The following is a 19,829-nucleotide window of genomic DNA, read 5'->3' on the forward strand; positions in this document are numbered from 1 at the left end:
TTGCACCATAGTGCAAGCGTGTGACTTCTTAATAACCAGGTCTGTCTGTAGAATGGAGACGGTTACGTCGGGTCAAAAAGCTACTTCATACTTTGCCTCCACAAAATCTTTGAAGGAAATCAACTTCCACTTTGGTCTGAAAGCGTGCATTATTTTAAACGTCTTTGGCAGAGTTAATATTTTCAAAACCAATGAACTTGACAGTGGAGAGGAGCCAAGTGTATGAACAAGTTGTCCACTCCTCCTCTTCCTCCTCCTCCTCCTCCTCCTTCTTCACATATAAACAGGGCTGGTCTCTTCCTATCTCCACTGTTCTCCTCAGCCTCAACACCCAGCAACAACTTTGCTTTGACAAGCAGGAAAAAGAGGAAGAAGCAGGAGGGGACAAGTTCTGACATTCTCCAGGATGGAGGTAATAACTTCGTGTCTTTTGCTGGTTTTTATTTAACATTTTTAGGAGTTCAGGAAAACACTGAAGCCATACATTGCTCAGCTCATGGCTCACTGTGAGATAAAAGTGAAGAGGAAGAAAACATATCCTGTCATTTTTGAGCAGACAGATTCAACATATCATGTTTTTAAATATATATGTTGCTGTAAAGTATAAGCAGAGGATTGTGACATCATTTTGTAGAACTCTTGGGTAAGCAGTGTTATTAAAATGATCAGTCAGCTCTTTATCACATTCAAAACATTTCTTTTTATATCCATCCTAACAGTTTAAGAACCATCTTTATGACATCACAAAGGTCTTCTTTACAGATATTAAGCCAACTTTAAAACCTCTTCTGTGTCTGCAGGTGAAAGTTAGAATGGTTGCATGTTGTATGTGCTATTGTGCACCTTTCTTTAAGCACATGGTGTTTTTGTGACATCATATAAAGCTCTGTTTAAAGCCAACTTTGTCCCTGAGGGTGAAGTTATTGAGCGCTTAAGACAAACACTAAATGAACAAAGAGTTGTCCCTCGGGTGCAGCAGGATGCTTTGAGATGCAGCAAGCAGATACAGCTCAAACACAGCTTTGTGGTGATGACTTTGTAACAAGTAACCACAGTAAGAGAGAAGGAAATGGGATGAGAGAACATCGGCCACCAGTTGCTCTTTACTGTCGTGTGTGGTAGAAGTGTTGTTTTGCAGAATCAGTCATTTGCTTACAAATGTGCATAACCACCAAATCAGAAAAAGTTTGAAATATATGGAAAATGCAAATTAATTAAAAAACAAGTAAAAACCTGCAGTGATTTTTACATTTCGTTTTACTTCTGTTTCATTGAAGGCAGTATGAACCCAAGCTATTTTTTTTTTGTGTGTGTGTGTGGTCAGCTTAATTTTATTTATTAAAATACAACCAACCCTGCATTTAAGGCCTGAAAAATTCTTCTGAAAAATTTGGGATGGTGGCAATTTAGGGCTAACAGTAAGGTAAAAAATAAATAAATTGTGCAAATGCAGTATCTGTGAAAGGCTGAGTTTTTAAAGAGCAAAGATGGACAGAGGATCACCAGTTTGTCAGAGCATGCAGGAGAAAATTATAGAAATGTTTAAAAACAATGTATCTCAAAGAAAAATTGGAAGGGATTTGCACGTCTTCCACTACAATACATAATATCATTAAAATATTCAAGGAATGTGGAGGAATTTCAATGCATAAAAGGCAAGGGAGCAAGCCCAAGAGGAACACCCACAATCTCTGATCCCTCAGACACCACTGTTTAAGGAATCATCATTCATCAATAGCTGATATAGCCACATGGGCAAGGAATTAATTTGTGAAACTTTTGTCAATCACTACAATACAGAGTTACATTAAAATGGCATACAAATGGCCCTTAAACTTTACTGTGCAAAAAAGAAGCCTTATGTTACCGTTGCCCAGTATCCATTTCTCTGGCCTTGGAGGCATCTGGGTTGAACCATCACATAGTGGAAATGTGTATTTTGGTCAGATGAATCAGCATCGAAGATCCTTTTTTTTTTTTTTGGAAGAAATGGATGCCATGTGCTCCAGAGAACAGATGAAAAGGACTATTTATCTTTTATCAGCATGTCATGGTATAAGGTTGTGTCAGTGTGCTTGGAAAAGGTCATTTGCACTTGTTTTATGACAACATCAATGTATAAAAAGTACATTGAGATTTTAGGGCAACACCTGCTGCCTTCAAGATGACTTGATCTTATTTGAGCCCAGACAATATATCATCCCACCGATAATATCATTTGAAATGAGCCTTTCAGCAACATATCTGTATCAGCAATGTTTTAGCCAATATGAAAATTTTTATTTTACTGAATAAAAAATGTAAACACATGTTCAACTATTGGAATGTGTCATTACTTAGTTTGTCCACTAGGAAGTAGTTGGAATGCTGTCAATCATGGGTGGGACCCCAATCACCCTTTGGTCACATTAGCTACAAGAAAGAAACACAAACCAACAGTTTACCATTCATTTCCAATCAGAGTGGGTATTTTACAGAGACAAGCTATGTGGGACCAAAACAGGTGAGAAGCCTGCACATAAAAACATTTTAACATTTAATATTACACATTTACACTTTCTCTTCTCAATGTCCAGACTGCATTGTTTACTCTTTTGCATTATTTACTCTTACTCTCAACAAATGAACAAACAAACAGCCAGCATACAGCTTCAGTATGCAAGACCTGCACCCTTGTATTCTTGCAAAACAAGTGCCGCCCACAGACTTTTAACATCATTCTCAAGTATGTAAGGTCATGTGACAGCTAGGCGGAGAAATGGCTGTTTTTCGTTCACACAGCACATGCACAGTGCACTGCAGAAATGCGCTTATATACACACTACACTTCAACACTGCAATGTGCTTCAAGCAGCGTTGGGTCATGGACGTCATTCTTGTGTAAAGAGCCTTGAGGCAACTTTGTTGTGATTTGGTGCTATATAAATGAAATTAATGAATTAATTCTCCCAACTTTTTCCACATTTCTTTACATACAGCCTTATTCCAAAATGGAGGAAATTAATTTTTTTCCCTCAAACTTCTACACACAATACCCCATAATGATAACGTGAAAAACATTTTTTTGAGAGTTTTGCAAATTTATTAAAAATAAAAAAAACTAAGAAATCACATGTACATAAGTATTCACAGCCTTTGCCATGAAGCTCAAAATTGAGCTCAGGTGCATCGTGTTTCCACTGATCATCCTTCAGATGTTTCTACAGTTTAACTGGAGTCCACCTGGGGTAAATTCAGTTGATTGGACATGATTTTGAAAGGCACACACCTGTCTACATATAAGGTCCCACAGGTGACAGTGCATGTCAGAACACAAACCAAGCATGAAGCCAAAGGAATTGTCTGTAGACCTCGAGACACACAGATAAAGCGTGTCTTTCTTCAATTAAAATGTACTTGGTGTGTACGGCATGCTATCACCTTTTTAATCATCATTCACTGGAGTCTCATGAATGTCACAGATTGCTCTATGAAAATGAATGATGACAACATACACACAATGCAGTGCAACTTACTACAGCTTAACTAAAGTGACATGAAATACACAATGACATGGCTAAAATTCTTCTTTATTACTCGTGCATAGAATGGGTAACTTACCTAGTTATGCATAACTCTATGGCTTTAAATGTCTTAAACTAAGAAATAAAAAAAATAAATAAAATTGTATTTATTTATGTATTTATTTATTTGTTTATTTATGTATTTGTGAATGTGTAATCTGCTCTGTCAAATGAAATTTGTGGTGTGGCTGTGCAAAAGCAGAAGATGGTATTTTGCATCCGTTTTTGATTTGTCACTTCCTGCCTGTTGTTTAAACCAGCAGTCATACCTGACACCAGAAGTCATTTGGTGGTTAATGGAGAACTTCTGCGCACTTTAAGACAAGTTCATAAGATTTGCATAATGGAGCTGTAAATCTGAATTAAATGTCCTGTAAAGTCATTCATTCTAATCTTAGGGCCCCTTCACACATAACATAATTGAAGCCGACTAGCAGATGAAGAAGGAATTGCATGCCATTTGTGAAAAATCTGAGCCACATCAAACGTCTCGTACAACTGTTGCCACAACCATTCGCGCACACAAGTGGCCGAAAGACAGCGAATGCCCTGCATGTGCTCATTCAATCCCCCTCTTGGCAGGTGTCGGCCAAATTCTAGGTGCCACACACGAACATCCAACACCACTCGCTGCACACTTAGAAAAGGTGGGGCTATTCACGCACCTGGTACGATAGCAGAGAGCAGGCGATCACATTTGACCTGTCTGTGAAAAGTGTAAAAGTGCAACACGAGTGTGGCGTCACCTTGTAACACACATGGGTGTGACTGTGCCGAACACACACCCCCCCCACTCACACAAATGGCTTGTGGAGTGTGTATGCATGACCGTGCACGCAAGGTGTTACATTACAACACAGACAAAAATACGCCATAACAAATGCTGTTTTGTCAGTTTTCTGTCCTTTTTTAAAAATACGTTTATCTTCCTTGTTGATTTTAGGCATTTTATGCTCCTATTATAAGACAATGATTGTAGCACAGTGGTAAAGTTTCCGTCTGGTAATCTGAACCTTTGTAAATTGCAGGTTTGAATCCTGTGAATGGCATCTATTCTTTATTTAACCGGGGTTATTTAACTGCAGAGTTCTGTATTGCACCCCCTTTTATTTATTATTGATATAACCCAGTGATTTACACTAATTATACAGCTGGTTTTTATTTTATTTTTTCCACATCATCAGGGTGATGTGGTGCAACACGTTCCAGCTGCTCGCACTGTGTTCATGCATGCGCACGAGCGTATACGAAACCATCGTCGATGTGTCGTGCACGCCTGTGCGACCGTGCGTCACGACAGCATGTAGATGAATCGTGGTTCCCCATTTTGTTTTTGGTTCGCAGATCTTCTTCCGGTTTCTGCGTCTTTTGTGTTATGTGTGAAGGGGCCCTCACTATGACAACGCTGTGCGTTTTGTGCATTCTTCATGCAGTAGCTTTCTTGCTGGAAGAAAGAATTGTTAGTTTGCAAACACTGACTTGCAGCATCTGCTTTTAACAGTCCATAGAGAGCAGACTAACACATTAAATTGTCTTGGCCAAGCTGTGCGTTTTGTGCGGTTATGTGCATGCACAAACAGTACATGCACCTGAGAATTTGAGCAGTGGGTAGTAGACCTTGAGCAGGGAGGTGGAGGTTTTTCTTTGGGGGGAAAACAACTGTTCAGCTAATGTCTCACCAACATATGGTGCACACATTTTATATGTAATCCAAAGTAAATTTAAAAACCCGTAAAACAGCAAATCAGTGTACACAAGCCAGACTTTTTCTAACTTTTCTAACACACAGTACCACCTCCAGATTTCACTGGCAGGCTTTGGTAGATGGGTGGAAAATGTTCTTGTTTCAAACAGAGCAGAGCCAAAGCCATTTCAAATATAACTGCATTGTGCAATAAAAAACATCAAATTACTTTTAGTTTAGTTGACATGTTCTCCACACCGTCTGTCTGATCCACAGGTTGAGAACTGATCAAAGCAATGCAGATTCAGAGCATTTAAAAAGATCTGCATGTATTTATGTTTTTGCATGTAATTAGAGTCCAATTATATGCTCTGTTACTCCAAAAAATGAGGTAATGGTCAGGTCTGGCAGCACACACTGGCAGGTCCTGCCGCCCATCCAGGCAGACAAACAGTCATTCCCCACCTCTCAAAAGTAAGCACCTATCTGCCACCACCCTTATTTTCCTTACACAGTCACATCCATAAGTCTTTGGACATTGACACATTTGGACAGTGGTTTGTAATTTTACCTCTTTGCGCCACCAAAATGGAGTTGAAAATAAACAATCAAGATGTGACTGTAGTGTTGATTATCAGCTTCAGTTCAAGAGGTTGAACAAAAATATGACATAAACTGTTGTAGGTATTACATTCAGTTTTATGCTCAGAAATAACTGGACAAAATACAGCATAAGGTTTTATGCTCAGAAATAATTACTGATAAAATCATAAATGGACTGCATTTCTAGAGCATTCTTCCATCTGATGTCTATGATCAATGCACTTTACACTGATGCCTCACATTCATGCATTCACGTCTTAACTGCATGCCAGGAGCAACTGCAGGATTAAGGACATTGCTCAAGGGCACCTTATTAATTTTCTTGTCTGTTGGGGAATCAAGCTCAGGCTCTTCCTGTCACAGGCTAACCACTCTAACATCTAGAGCATCACCTCCCAAAATTCCCCAAAGTTGTTAATACAAATCATCACTTTTAGTGATGATTTCTTTTCTTTAGACAAGTCAGGAAATGGAGACATTTCCATGTCACTGACTATTTCTAGCGTTCTTGACAGACTGGCGTCCTGGCCAGGTTAGGCTCCAGCCCCCTGTTAATTAGAGTAAGCGGGTATAGAAGATGGATGGATGGATGGATAGATGGATCACTATTTCTAAAACTTTACATCCATCAATCATCAAGAAATACAAACAGTATAGTACTGTATGGGAAATCTGTCAGGAGGAGGTAGTTCTCAAACACCGAGTGACTGAGTACGAAGGAAACGAGTAGAAGAAGCCACCAAGACATCGAAACAACACTGAAGGAGATACAGGCTTCTGCCTATATGGCCAGAGAATCTTTGGATAGGAGAACCTTTGCCTGATGCATCACCCATCACCGTTTCAGGGTGGAGCAGCACAAAGTGTCCAGTAGACAAACTTTCATGTCATGTCCCAGTGGAGTGGCACATGCATCAGGAATCCAACTTTGACTTGTTCCAAGCAAAACTCAGATTTAGTTTGTCCAATTACTTATGGTATCTGAAAATTGAGGAACTGTGTATAAAAATCTTTGTAATTCCAAAAGGGTGAATCCTTTTTTTTAAACTCAACTTCTTGAATTAAATCTGAATGTCTGCACCACAAGCATACCTTGACTGTTTAATTTTGACTCCACTGTGATGATGTACTGAGGTAAAATTACAAAAAAAAAAAAAAAAAAGTAGTAGTAGGAACAAAATTCTGCCCAACTGCTATCTTACCTATCTTTTTCACCCAGATGTGAATGAATGAATGAGTGAATGAATGAATTTATTCGGCACACACACATACTTAACAACAACAAACAAAAACTCATAACAATTTCACAGTTTTGTGCAGCTGAAAAGGTGTAGGCGGAAGCAAAAGCTTATAAACACCCAGCCCTTTTACCATCTACTATATATATATATATATATATATATATATATATATATATATATATATATATATATATATATATATATATATACCGTATTTTCCGGACTATAAGTCCAAAAATACGGAGTATAACTCGCACCAGCCACTTTATCCATTATAAAGAAAAATAAACCATAAATAAGTCGCACTGGACTATAAGTCGTATGGACATACAGGTATGTTAACTTAACATGAAAAGTTCAGATGATAATATTGTGACGGCTAATGTTTTCGGATGCATATTTCACCAGTTGCAACTTGTAATCTGCAGAGTAGTGCAGCAGCTAAAAGCATATTTAGAGCAAAATCGTGCAAATGGTGATACAAGCACCAAAGTTGGCACAAATACTCCTTAGATATTACTCTTTTGAACAAACTGACTGGCCACTTGAATTTTCAATAGACGGCCAGGTAGGGGTCAATTGAAGAATTACACAGGAGTCAAAATTGAAAATGCTCAAATCATATTGAAAGCTACATCACATTAGTTGTCTGATCATAAAGATTCCAAAAAGGTATAGTTTGGACTATCTATGACTGAATGTTACGGAGTTATGGGGTAAAAACAGCAAAAATGGTGACAAAGGTCAGTGTCAGTTTGTACAGGGGTCAAAAGATAAAGCTGCTCCAATTTTGGTAAAACGTGATGCAAATTATTAGTTGGGTTAACAGGGTTTTAAAAAGGAATAGTTTGGACCATGTATCATGTTTAGTTATCATGTTATGGGGTAACATATGTCACATGTCAGAGAATCCAGTGGACATTGACATTGTTTGACCTTTATTTTGGAGACCAAACATTCAACACAATCAAAACTATTCCATTTATTAATCCTATTAACTCAACCAATAATTTGCATGACTTTTTACCAAAATTGGAGGAACTTTAACTTTTGACCCCTGTACAAACTGAAACTGACCTTTGTCACCATTCTTGCTGTTTTTACCCCATAACTCCTGATCATTCAGTCATAGATAATCCAAACTACACCTTTTTGGAATCTATATGATCAGACAAATAAGTGGTGTAGTTTTCAAAATGATTTGAGCATTTTTAATTTTGACCCCTGTGTAATTCTTCAATTGACCCCTACCTGGCCGCCAAGTGAAAATTCAACTGGCCAGTCGGTTTGTTCAAAAGAGTAATATCTAAGGAGTATTTGTGCCAACTTTGGTGCTTGTATCACCATTTGCACGATTGTTTCAGTTATCTGCTGCACTAGAGTATGATTTTCTTTTTGGTGGCATTTTTTTTGGGCCTTCTCCATTGTCTTAAGTTATCAGTAATGTTGAAATTTTTATTTTTCTATGGTAGTCAGAAGTCGCAGGAACAGTCACACAAGCCTTGAGTGCCCTATCATGAGCTGCATTTTACCTACGGATATGTTTGTATTTTGCGGACCACATTGCAAGCCGAACCATAACCATCACTGAACGGTTCTTTTCTAACATATTACCCGTTGTGGACCATAGTACACATCAGGTGTCAGCTGCCAATGTTCATGTAGCACCTACCTGCGCAGCTCATGACCTCCCCGTGGTGTCGACGCCAGCTCCTTCCAAGTGCAGATGCTAATCCTCCGCTGTCGCTCACCCAGTGCTCCCACGCAGCTCTCAACGTCAACTTAAACACTCCGCTCACACTGATATCCAAGGATTGAAGCTGTTTTGTTAGCCCTCCCGGAATAACAGCAAGTACCGTGTTCGTCTGCTTCACACTCTGTTTCTCACGCACAATCATTGTCTGCGTGAGGTGAGGAATGTACGTCCAATGTTCTGTTCTCTGATTGGTTATTGTGACCAGCGTGACCTATAGGGCGGCCGCCATACTACAGTGCCCATGATGCATTGCATTTCCGTTTCCGGTGGCCATTTAGAACATAGAGCGACTCTGTCACGTAAAATTGTTTTTGACAATTGAGAATCTACCGGTATATTTTTCATTTATAAGTCGCTCTGGAGTATAGGTCGCACCCCCGGCCAAAACGTAAAAACGTGCGACTTATAGTCCAAAAAATACTGTATAGACAGATAGATAGGTAGATACACACACACTCATAACAACAAATGCCAAAAAAGAAAAAAAAAGCACAGACAATATAGATTATTCAGCAAACTAAAATTTCTCAACACAACAGAACAAACAATAGTACACAATGCACAATCAAAAAACCAAGATGTCTACACATATCCACTTACCCACATATGCAGCAAACATTCTATTTTGTAATAGTAGACTTTTATAAATGGTTTTAGATCTACATTTGTATACAGTACCACGCCCCCTTGGAAGCCGCTACTGTTTTTGTGTATACTTTGAATTTTCCCGGGACGTTCTTCAGGTACCAGGCTCCAACTGCAAAGTTTAGTCTGTTTGCAGCTATGAAGGTACTAGATCATACAGGTACCATTCGACTATACAGGTACATTCGACTATACAGGTACCATTCGACTATTACTACATGCATATGAATATTCAGATGTGCTACAGATTGTGACATACTACTTTTTGCCTACTACATAGGAAACATAATTTTTCTGATGCTGCGACTATATTTTTTTATACATGTGAGCTAATGCTAACATACACACTGTATTTTCTGGAGTATAAGCTGCACCGGTGTATGACTCGCACCTTTTTCTATTATCAGTGTAGTGATTTGGGATTTTTGTGCAGTCTTGTAGAGTAGTTTTTATTATAGGCATTTATTCTTTTATTATTTCAGTTTATTTTGCTTAGTGAGTTGGTTCCTGGGAAAACCCTATATAGTCTTGTACTAATTATTGTTAGTAGTATTAATAATGAATGTGTGAATTTTTTTTTTTGGGGGGGGGGGGGGGGGGGTATAAGTTGCACTAGAGTATAGGTTGCAGGAACTCCCAAACCAGTAAAAAAAAAAGAAGAAAGAAAACACAGCTTATACTCCAGAAAATACAGCACTATTGCAGCATTTTCAAAAGTTTCTGACAAACAGGATGATGTTATACAGTGGAACATTTGTAATTGTGACTGTATTATGGTTTGATGCCTGTATGTTTCCTGCTGACTGCTCTTGTCCAGCTAATATGGATTTCTGTTCCTTTATAACCAATCAAATAGTTTGTAAAACCCTCAGCTGCTTTAATCGTTGCATTTGTTAATATTATACCATTAGGTTTCCTGGCATTATACATCCACAAAGTCTGCATGCCGTGTGTGTGGGACCTCCCGTCCCACACACTGTGTTCTGCAGAGATAGCCAGGGTGTGACCCACACAGAAGATAGTGAGTGAGGGCTTCACTGACATCTGTAGAACTAAACAGGTTCTCTCACATCTGAAAAAATGGGCAATTAACTATATAAGTGTCTGTAGGAGATGAACTGTTCAGTGCCAAGCTCACACCGCCAAGTTCAATTTTCAGTTCAATGTACAGTATTTATACAGTGCCAAAAGTAATCTCAAACTAAGACACATAATTTAGGTCTGGACTGTAGATCTTGCCCACACCATGAGCAAGCACATTGTTGACAGCAGCAAGGAAGTTTTTTGAATATAGGAAGAAACCTGAAGCACATTAGACTATGTGGGGTGAACATCTGCTATGTTCACACCAACATGATAAAAAATAAATTACAAAACCAGTTTGATAGAACACGCAATTACAAAAAATGTGCATCTATACTACATATAGATGATCGACAAAAGCTACTTCCACTCATCCATACATAAGGTTTCAGAAGACCTACCAGACAAGATGGCATTAGTTCAGAGTTTTATAGGCTAACAAAATACTTAGGGCCCCTTCACATAGTGTGAATTTGGTTGATTTGCACATAAAGTGCGCATGAAGCAGGAATCGTGTGCAAATGGTGCAAAATTGTAGCTGCCTCTAACGCCTCGTACACCTGTTGCTACAACTATTTGCGCACAACAGTGGCTGAAAGACAGAGTGTGCGCTGTGAGAGCCCATTGAGCCCTCTCACAGCAGGTGTCGGCCAAATTCCAGCTGACACACAGGAACATCTAACACCACTTACTTGGCACTGAGAAAATTCGCACTATTAACACGACAACAGTCAGCAGACAATCATTGTCGTCCTGGCAGTGAAATTTGTCTAAGTGCCCCACGACTGTGGCTTTGGTCTGTGCGCTGACCTGACAGGAGGTGTGGCCACTGACAGAAGCAGCTGTGGAGATCTGTCTATCTGGACATCCCAGCTGAGCAACACGTACTGTGTTTGGACGGACATGGACTAATAACTGCCCACTGTGACTGGCATGTGTCTGTTTGCTGTCATCACATGGACATAAACAGAAACAGATATCGCTGTGGCAACAGGCTGGAGTGAGCAAGCGCATGCGCCACGCTGCAGCCCATGGTCAGAGTGCTCCCAGGTTGAAATGGACCATTAGATCATAACAAGCAGCGGGCGATCTGACTGTCACGTCACCCACGTGAGCTCTGTTCCACACGATGCGGTGTCAGTCGTGCGGCACGTCATCCACAAGACACGTGTTTCTGGCAGGACACGCGCGGGCCAGCTGGCTACCGCCAGCAGATGTGAACATGATCAGAGTGAACTGCTACTCATTCATGTCATTTCATGACTGTATGTGTGTGACCATGGGTCATCTACAGAGGAACAGACGGATCATATTTGTATTGCCCGCTTCATAAATGCAGTGTTTTTTATCAGGTGTGTGGTTTTACTTTTTTTTTTTAAATACGTCCATGTCCTTTCTGATATCAGGCAGTTTCCCAGAGCTTTCATAGGACAGTGATGGTAGCTCCGGAGTTAAAGTTTCTGACTGGCAATCAGAACTTTTGGAAGGCGTGGGTTCGATTCCCGCAGGTGGCATGTTTTATATTTTTTATTTTCACAGCAACTGTGCAATGTCTAACGACATCATGCAGCTGTTGTAAAAAACTGCTGTGTTCCGGTGTGCATGGAACCATCACATTGCGCTCTACCATCGTGAGTCACCCTGGAGTTGTACGTATGTGTGAAGGGGCCCTTAGGGAGACTCAGATGACTATCTCTTACATTGTGAGGGAATATCAGCTACAACATTTTTGCCATGTGGCATATTCCAGCATGCAGGTGCCACAGTGTTGGGGACCCCAACAACTGGAAAAGACCAAGTGGATGCCCATGTTTCACCTGGCTGCAGCAGGAAGATGGTTACTTTTGAGGGGTATGGTTCTGGTGTTAGCCTGGGTGGTTACCACCCAGAGTATGGTGGAAGCTGTGATGCACGGCACTAGCTCATACTCCCCGCCCTAATTTGAATAATCAATTCTAGATGCAACAAAGACATGAACCAATGTCTGAATCAGCCATGGGCAGAATAAGATGAATCTTCACGAATCAGTACTTTAACGTTTCCCATAGTCCCCCTGGTGGCCCCCTGTGCTTTCCAGAATGCACCACGGTGCCAGGAGAGTTCTGGCATGTCACAGAGCATGTAAGGGCCCCTTCACACATAACATAAAAGATGCAGAAACCGGAAGAATATCCACAAATCAAAAACGAAATGGGGAACCACAAAACATTCCACCTGCTGTCAGGAGGAACGCACGGTCAGACAGGTGTGCACAAAACCGTTGCAGCGATACTGTGCACGCCTGTCTTGTGTTCGTGCATATGAACACAGTATGAGCACATGGAAAGTCGCGCACACAGCAGCGGAGGGAAAAACTAATAAAACACCACAATTTATAATACTTAATTCCTGTTATAAGGAGGAGATTTAGCCTCCGCCTAGATGTACACCAGGAAGTAATGAAATTATGTGGAGAAATCCCACAGTGTCACACGCCTCGCGGGGGCATCCCGTGGGGTGATTCCCTGCATGGCACAATATTTACCAGCGTTGCAGTGTGCTGACGTGCCAGTCAACTGAAGCAATATGTGTTTTAATTTATTTGCACGCGAGGACAGCATGCCGACGTCCACGCTTGACGCTGTTTATGCAACTTCATCTCCTACAAGCCAGTACAATTGTTCCCAGGCTGTAACTTGCCAGCACAGATATCTGACCAGCTGTACATCGCAGGGGGACATGAGCACCTCTTTCAGCGGACCAAAAAGGCTCACTCTCTATTGCTTTGTTCTGTGATTTTAATGTTGTTTGTATTATTATGTGTGTGACGACACATTCCAAAGCCATTTATGTTGGGGGGTGGGGGCGGATGACGACACACTCCACACTCTATTTGTGTGAGTGTGTGTGCGAGGGGGGGGGTCAGCACAGTTACACCCATGTGTGTTGCTCGGTGACGCCACACTCATGTTGCACTTTGACAGTTTTCATAGACAGGTTGAATGTGATCGCCTGCTGTCTGCTATCATACCAGGTGCGTAAATAGCCCCGCCTTTTCTAAGTATGCAGCGATACATGTTAGATGTTCGTGTGTGACACCTGGAATTTGGCCGACACCTGCTGAGAGGGGGATTGAATGAGCACGCACAGGGCATTCGCTGTCTTTCGCCCACTTGTGTGCGCAAATGGTTGTAGCGACAGGTGTACGAGGCGTTTGAGGCGGCTCAGATTTTTCATGAAAGGCATGCAATTCCTCCTTCGTGCGCTAGTTGGCTTCAATCATGTTATGTGTGAAGCGGCCCTAAACAACTGGTAGAAAGGATGAGGATGGCATTGATCCAGCAAGTTCACGGGCGATTATGATGATGACACATTCTTCCAAGTTGAGAGGGTTATCTAGGGGAGGTGTAGCACCTGTGATGAACTTCTGCTGTGCCCCGATGTTGTTTTGCTGTCCTTACGTCACGAGGTGTGTTTACACTGTGCCCTAAACCGGAACTCTGCTGAGACAGAGCTTTCACATAAGTCACGGACTGTGAGATGGCGCAAGATTCACAACTGCGAAACAGCGAATACTCTGTAAATTAACCTCTGTCCATTGACCTACACGTTAGAGTAGGTCATTTCAGTGTCGGATCAAAGATCACTCAGAGATTTTTCTGTTTATAACTGTGATGAATGTTGCATATCTCAAGATTAAGTTAAGTGGTCATTACTGCTGTGTGTGTTCAAAAGACACCTCAATCCACTCTGAATTTATGAGTCAGAGAAAATTACAGGCCAGCTTTTCAGTGGAGGCAGGAAATCCTCTAAAATCACAATATGACACAGATTTACATTAATTGGCTAGATCTTTCTCATAAAAAAAATTAATGGTAAAAGATATGAAAAGTAATGCACAAACATTCATACATATCCCATGTATTCATCAGCCAAAATGTGGTGATAATGTCACTAAAAACATAATGGCAGTTTTTTCTGTCCAGAATAAAAAAACCTGGAAATCCATCTTGTACTTATTAATTTGTTATTGTAACCCTAGCCTTAACATTAAACATTATCCTAATGTGCATGTCTGTATATCAAAGCTGTGCAGCCTTTCAAATTTCACAAAACTGGCAAAATTTAGTTTCTACCAAAATTGAATCATTATAATGTAGGTTTATTTTTGTACCATGTTGCAAAATTTGACATTGTAAAGTTTCATATTTACATATTCCAAAATGGATGGAATTCATTTTTTCCCTCAAATTTCTACACACAACACCCCATAATGACAATGTGAAAAAAGTGTTTTGTTTTTTTTTACATTTTTGTAAATTTATTAAAAAGAAAAAACTAAGAAATCACATGGACATAAGTATTCACACCCTTTGCTCAATACTTTGTTCATGCATCTTTTTAAGATAACATCAACTTTATTGATACTACAGCTGGAAAAATCAGTTGTTGCAGTAGCAAGAGTTGTACAGTAGTAAGGGCGCCTTCACACATAGTGCGAATAAAGTACAACTCAGGGTGAATCACGGCGAAACAGCTCATATGATCGAACCAAGAAACATTGCGCAGACGGGCAGGCGTGCACGATGCAGATATGATGGTTCGTGCATGCGGGAACACACTGCCAGCAGGTGCACAATGTGGTTACACATTGTGAAAACATTGCTGAAAATAAAAAAAATTTAAATTACATGCCACCCACGGGACTTGAACCCACTCCTTCAAAAAGCTCTGACTGCAAGCCAGAAACTTTACCACTCAATCACTGTCCTGTGAAAGCTGCGGTAACCTGCCTGATATGAGGAAGGAGATGGATGTATTTTAAATGAAATAAACCCACACACCATATAAAAACACAGCATTTATCATTTATATGTTTTTATTTATATCCGTGATGACAGCCAGCAGACACATGTGCGTCACAGTGGGCAGTTGTTAGTCCATGTCCGTCCAAACACAGTACGTGTTGTCCCGCTGGGATGTCCAGATTGACAGATCTCCACAGCTGCTTCTGCCGGCAGCCACACCTCCTGTCAGTTCAGTGCACAAACCAACGTGTCAGTGTGTGTGTGCAAAGCCACACTCATGGGGCACTTAAACAAATTTCACTGCCAGCACAACTATGATTGTCTGCTGACTGTTGTCGTGTTAATCGTGCGACTGGCCACACATTTTCTAAGTACCATGCGAGTGGTGTTAGATGTTCGTGCGTGTCACCTGGAATTTGGCCAACCTGATCGAGTTCAATCTTGGTCTGCAGCTATAAAACCCCAAGTGGAACCAAAACAATGAAGTCTCTCACAACTTTTCTTTTTTCACTATATAACATGAACAGCCCTAATATGTCCTGGTAGTCAGGAGGATATCTTGGCTGTGTGCTTAGGGTCACTATCCTGCTGAAAGATGAACCATCACCCCAGTCTGAGGTCAAGAGCGCTCTGGAGTAGGTTTTCATCCAGGATGTCTCTGTACACTGCTGCATTCATTTTTCCCTCAATCCTGACTAGTCTCCCAGTTCCTGCTGCTGAAAAACATCCCCAGAGCATCATGTTGCCACCACCATGCTTCACTGTAGGGATGGTGCCTGGTTTCCTCCAAACATGACACCTGGCATTCACGCCAAACCATTTCTTTGACTGAGTCCTTCAGGCGCCTTTTGGCAAACTCCAGGTGGGCTGCCATGTGCCTTACTGCCTACTAAGGAGTGGCTTCCGTCTGGCCATTCTACCATACAGGCCTGATTGGTGGATTGCTGCAGAGATGGTTGTCCTCCTGGAAGATGGTTGTCCTCCTGGAAGATTCTCCTCTCTACACTGAATTTTCTCCCTCGATTACTCTGTTTAGACAGGCAACCAGCTCTAGGAAGAGTCCTGCTGGATCTGAAATTCTTCCATTTACAGATGATGGAGGCCGCTTGCTCACTGGGACCTTCAAATCAGCAGAAATGTTTCTGTACTCTTCCCCAGATTTGTGTCTCAAGACAATCCTGTCTCTGAGGTCTACAGACAATTCCTTTGACTTCATGCTTGGTTTGTGCTCTGACCTACACTGTCAACTGTGGGACCTTATATGTAGACAGGTGTGTGTCTTTCCAAATCATGTCCAATCAACAGAATTTACCCAGGTGGACTTCACTTAAGCTGTAGATACATCTCAAGGATGATCAGTAGAAACAGGATGTACTCAATCAATTTTGAGCTTAATGGCAAAGGCTGTGAATACTTATGTACATGTAATTTCTTAGCTTTTTATTTAATATATTATTTATTTACAAAAATCTCAAACAATCTTTTTTCACATTGTCATTATGGGGTATTGTGTGTAGAAGTATTGAGGGAAAAAAATTAATTTCCTGCATTTTGGAATAAGGCTAACAGGGGTGGTGGCCAAGTGGTTAGTGCGCTTGGTTTCAGTGCAGAAGGTTCCTGGTTCAAATCCCACCCCTGCCACATTTCTCCATGTGAAGTGGAGTTGCGTCAGGAAGGGCATCCGGCGTAAAACCTGTGCCAATTCAACATGCAGATCCACCTTGGATTTGCTGTGGCGACCCCAAGTGCCAACAAGGGAGCAGCCGAAGGGAGTTACTATTTTGGAATAACGCTGTTAACATAAAGAAATGTGGAAAAAGTGAAGCGCTGTGAATGTTTTCTGGATCTACGGTACCTGGGAGGAATATTTTCTTTATGTACTTACGCCATCTAGGGCAGCACAGTGAATTAATGGTTAGCACTGTTGCCTCTCAGCAAGAAGGTCATGGGTTTGATTCCCATCTGTGGCCTTTCTGTGTGGAGTTTGCATGTTCTCCCCATGTTTGCGTGGGTTCTCTGCGAGTTCTCTGGCTTCCTACCACATCCAAAGACATGCAGGTTAGGTGGACTGGATACTTTAAATTGTCTGCAGGTGTGTGCACAGGTGTGAATGTTTGTCTACATATGGCTCTGCGACAAACTGGCGTCCTGTCCAGGGTGTACCCCGCCTCATGCTCTATGAGGTGTTATCTGGTTTCAAACACAGCATTTTTACATTTAGAAGTGTTTATTTCTTGCTAACTTTTAAAACATGTTTGAGAAACAGTAGATTTATACAGTAGCAGGCTGTTTCAGAGCGTTTTCTGCCATCTTGGTTTATTTTGTTCAAGCGAGCAGTGAGCTGATGTCACACTGCCTTTCTTTACTCTGATTGGGAGTTGCAGTGTGCTTCTCAGCATCCCTCATGCAGAAAGGGGGAAGCTCCCACATGATCTGACATTGCTCCCAAATGTAGGTCATGGCTGTCTGGTTGCTGGAATTTCTCACCTTCAGGGAGAGAAATTCTAAATTGCTTCTAGACAGCGTGAATTTTGATCATATTGGCAATATCATATTATGACCCTAACCCTTTAAATGCTAAGGAATAAAATAATAGTGGAACCAAAGAAAAAAATTTTATGACTTAAATCTTAAAAAGCCAGAGGCCGTACAGCTTTAAACATGTTTAATGTGAGTGGAAATTCATAGGAGTATGGACAAAATATCACCCCTAACTTTTTATATGATATCATATGGAATGCATCATGAGAATACACTGAATTGAGAGTTGAGTGTCAATAGTGAAAAGTAATTCCATAACATCATAGTATCTGTCCAAGTGGTGACACAGAGTCAACTCAAAGTGTTCAAATGCTCCCGCCGTGCTCAGGGTTTGAGACCAGGAGAGTGGAAAGCTTAAAAAGAAAACAACTATGTCATAACGTCTCCCAAATGTCCCTGGAGGGCTGATAACCCACACGCCCTGCATCTCCTCACCCACCCTCTTCTAAATTTGGCAGCTTGCTCTTTACTTCCTTTTTTGGCCACATACGTTCTACAAGCTGCTTGTTGTGTTTTTTTTTTAAACTCGTGTTTCATGTTGGTGTGTGTCTATGTGAAACAGCATATGTCTAGACTCTGCATTTACACATTTTACAGCCTTTTCAAACATTTCAAACGTGTTTTTAAAGAACTTTCTATTCTTCTATTTTGACCTTTTGTCATATTTTAAACATCATTTTTCTTTAAAACATTTAAACATCTCTGTGTGTTTTTAAATGCCTTTGCATTAACTAACACATTTTAACATAAATAGTATTAATTCAAACAGGGATGGGTAATGATAAGATTTTATCGATATCGATGCCATTATCGATTCCACTTATCGATCTGATTCTTTATTGATTCCCTTATCAATACCTCCTGTGAATTTTCTGTGTACTAAAAGTAGGCTTTACAGGTTTTCTATATCAGTAACATTTTACTGAGACTTAATGTAAATAAATATAAAATTGGTCACTGGATGCTTGATCTCTGGACATAAATAAAAATAAAATCTGTAGTTTTTGTCAAAAGCATTTCCTTTCAGACATTAATGGCATGAATGTCACTCCATACCTCTGAGCTGAGCTCTTGCAGCCGGCTGCGCTGCACGTCAGCATAAATGTAATTCATAAAGAATGCAGGACGTCTCATTTTGGGAGGAAAAAAACTGTTTTAGTCTGATGTAGTTTGTTGTCTGTGTTATAACGTTTGGAAAGAGGTGCCATTTGATTTAAAATGGCGATTTGCTTTGAATTATTAATTCCAGCCGGACTCTAACTTGACTCGGCAGAGAGTCGCGTAGCGTTTGGAGCTGTGCAAACGGAACGGAGGACAATTCTCATTTCTTGCCTGCAACAAGACAAGAGTCCCAGTTAGTGACTTTAATCCGCACAAAAATGACTCACGATTGACATTTTAAATGGCTTTGAGAGGGGTTAAGAAGCAGACTTGCCGCTTCTGAAAAGTAGCAAAGCAATGAACCAACAAAGCATTGGGTTGGATCACTGCTTCATTACTTCAAGCTTCAAGAACAGCCCCTGCAGAAGTGGTTGATTACAGACTCGCTGCAGGGTCTGCAATCAACGTAAAGAAATTATAATTTTTCCAATAAAATACTCTCAAAAACAATGGCCGCTCTGAAGGACTGATAGGGGAATCGTTAAGCAAAAAAGCTATTGATGTCGGTGGATCAAATCTTTTCTTAACGATTCTCGAAAAGACGGTTCTCGCTACCCATCCCTTGACCCCCACCCCCCCTCCCCTACAGCCGTTATTGCCCATTCAAAAACATTTTCACACTTTGCTCATTTGTTTTGAGAGACAGAAAACAGCTCAGAAATTTTAGTCACAGTTCAGTTTGTGGTCACATTAACTTTCAGATAAACCAGAGGGGTAAACAAGACCCCACATGACCAGTCGGGTAAAGTTTCCGTCATTGGAAAG

At 40.7% G+C, this 19,829-nt stretch overlaps 1 protein-coding gene across 2 annotated transcripts in view; it reads left to right on the plus strand.

The window, feature by feature from the left end:
- Positions 1-289: 289 nt before the first annotated feature.
- The window catches only part of zgc:153184 (uncharacterized protein LOC751652 homolog), a 52,100-nt gene continuing 32,560 nt past the window's right edge, over positions 290-19,829 (plus strand). Inside the window, exon 1 of one of the 2 annotated variants that reach the window (XM_034168453.1) lies at positions 290-383. Coding sequence is in view for 1 of the 2 variants with exons in the window: in XM_034168452.1 (XP_034024343.1) it covers positions 407-412 (6 nt within the window). In the remaining variant the exon portion in view is untranslated. Of the gene's footprint in view, positions 413-19,829 lie in introns of both variants that reach the window. The other variant, XM_034168452.1, reaches the window with a different exon arrangement.

This window comes from Thalassophryne amazonica, chromosome 4 (assembly GCF_902500255.1).
Source record: "Thalassophryne amazonica chromosome 4, fThaAma1.1, whole genome shotgun sequence".
Lineage (NCBI taxonomy): Eukaryota > Metazoa > Chordata > Actinopteri > Batrachoidiformes > Batrachoididae > Thalassophryne > Thalassophryne amazonica.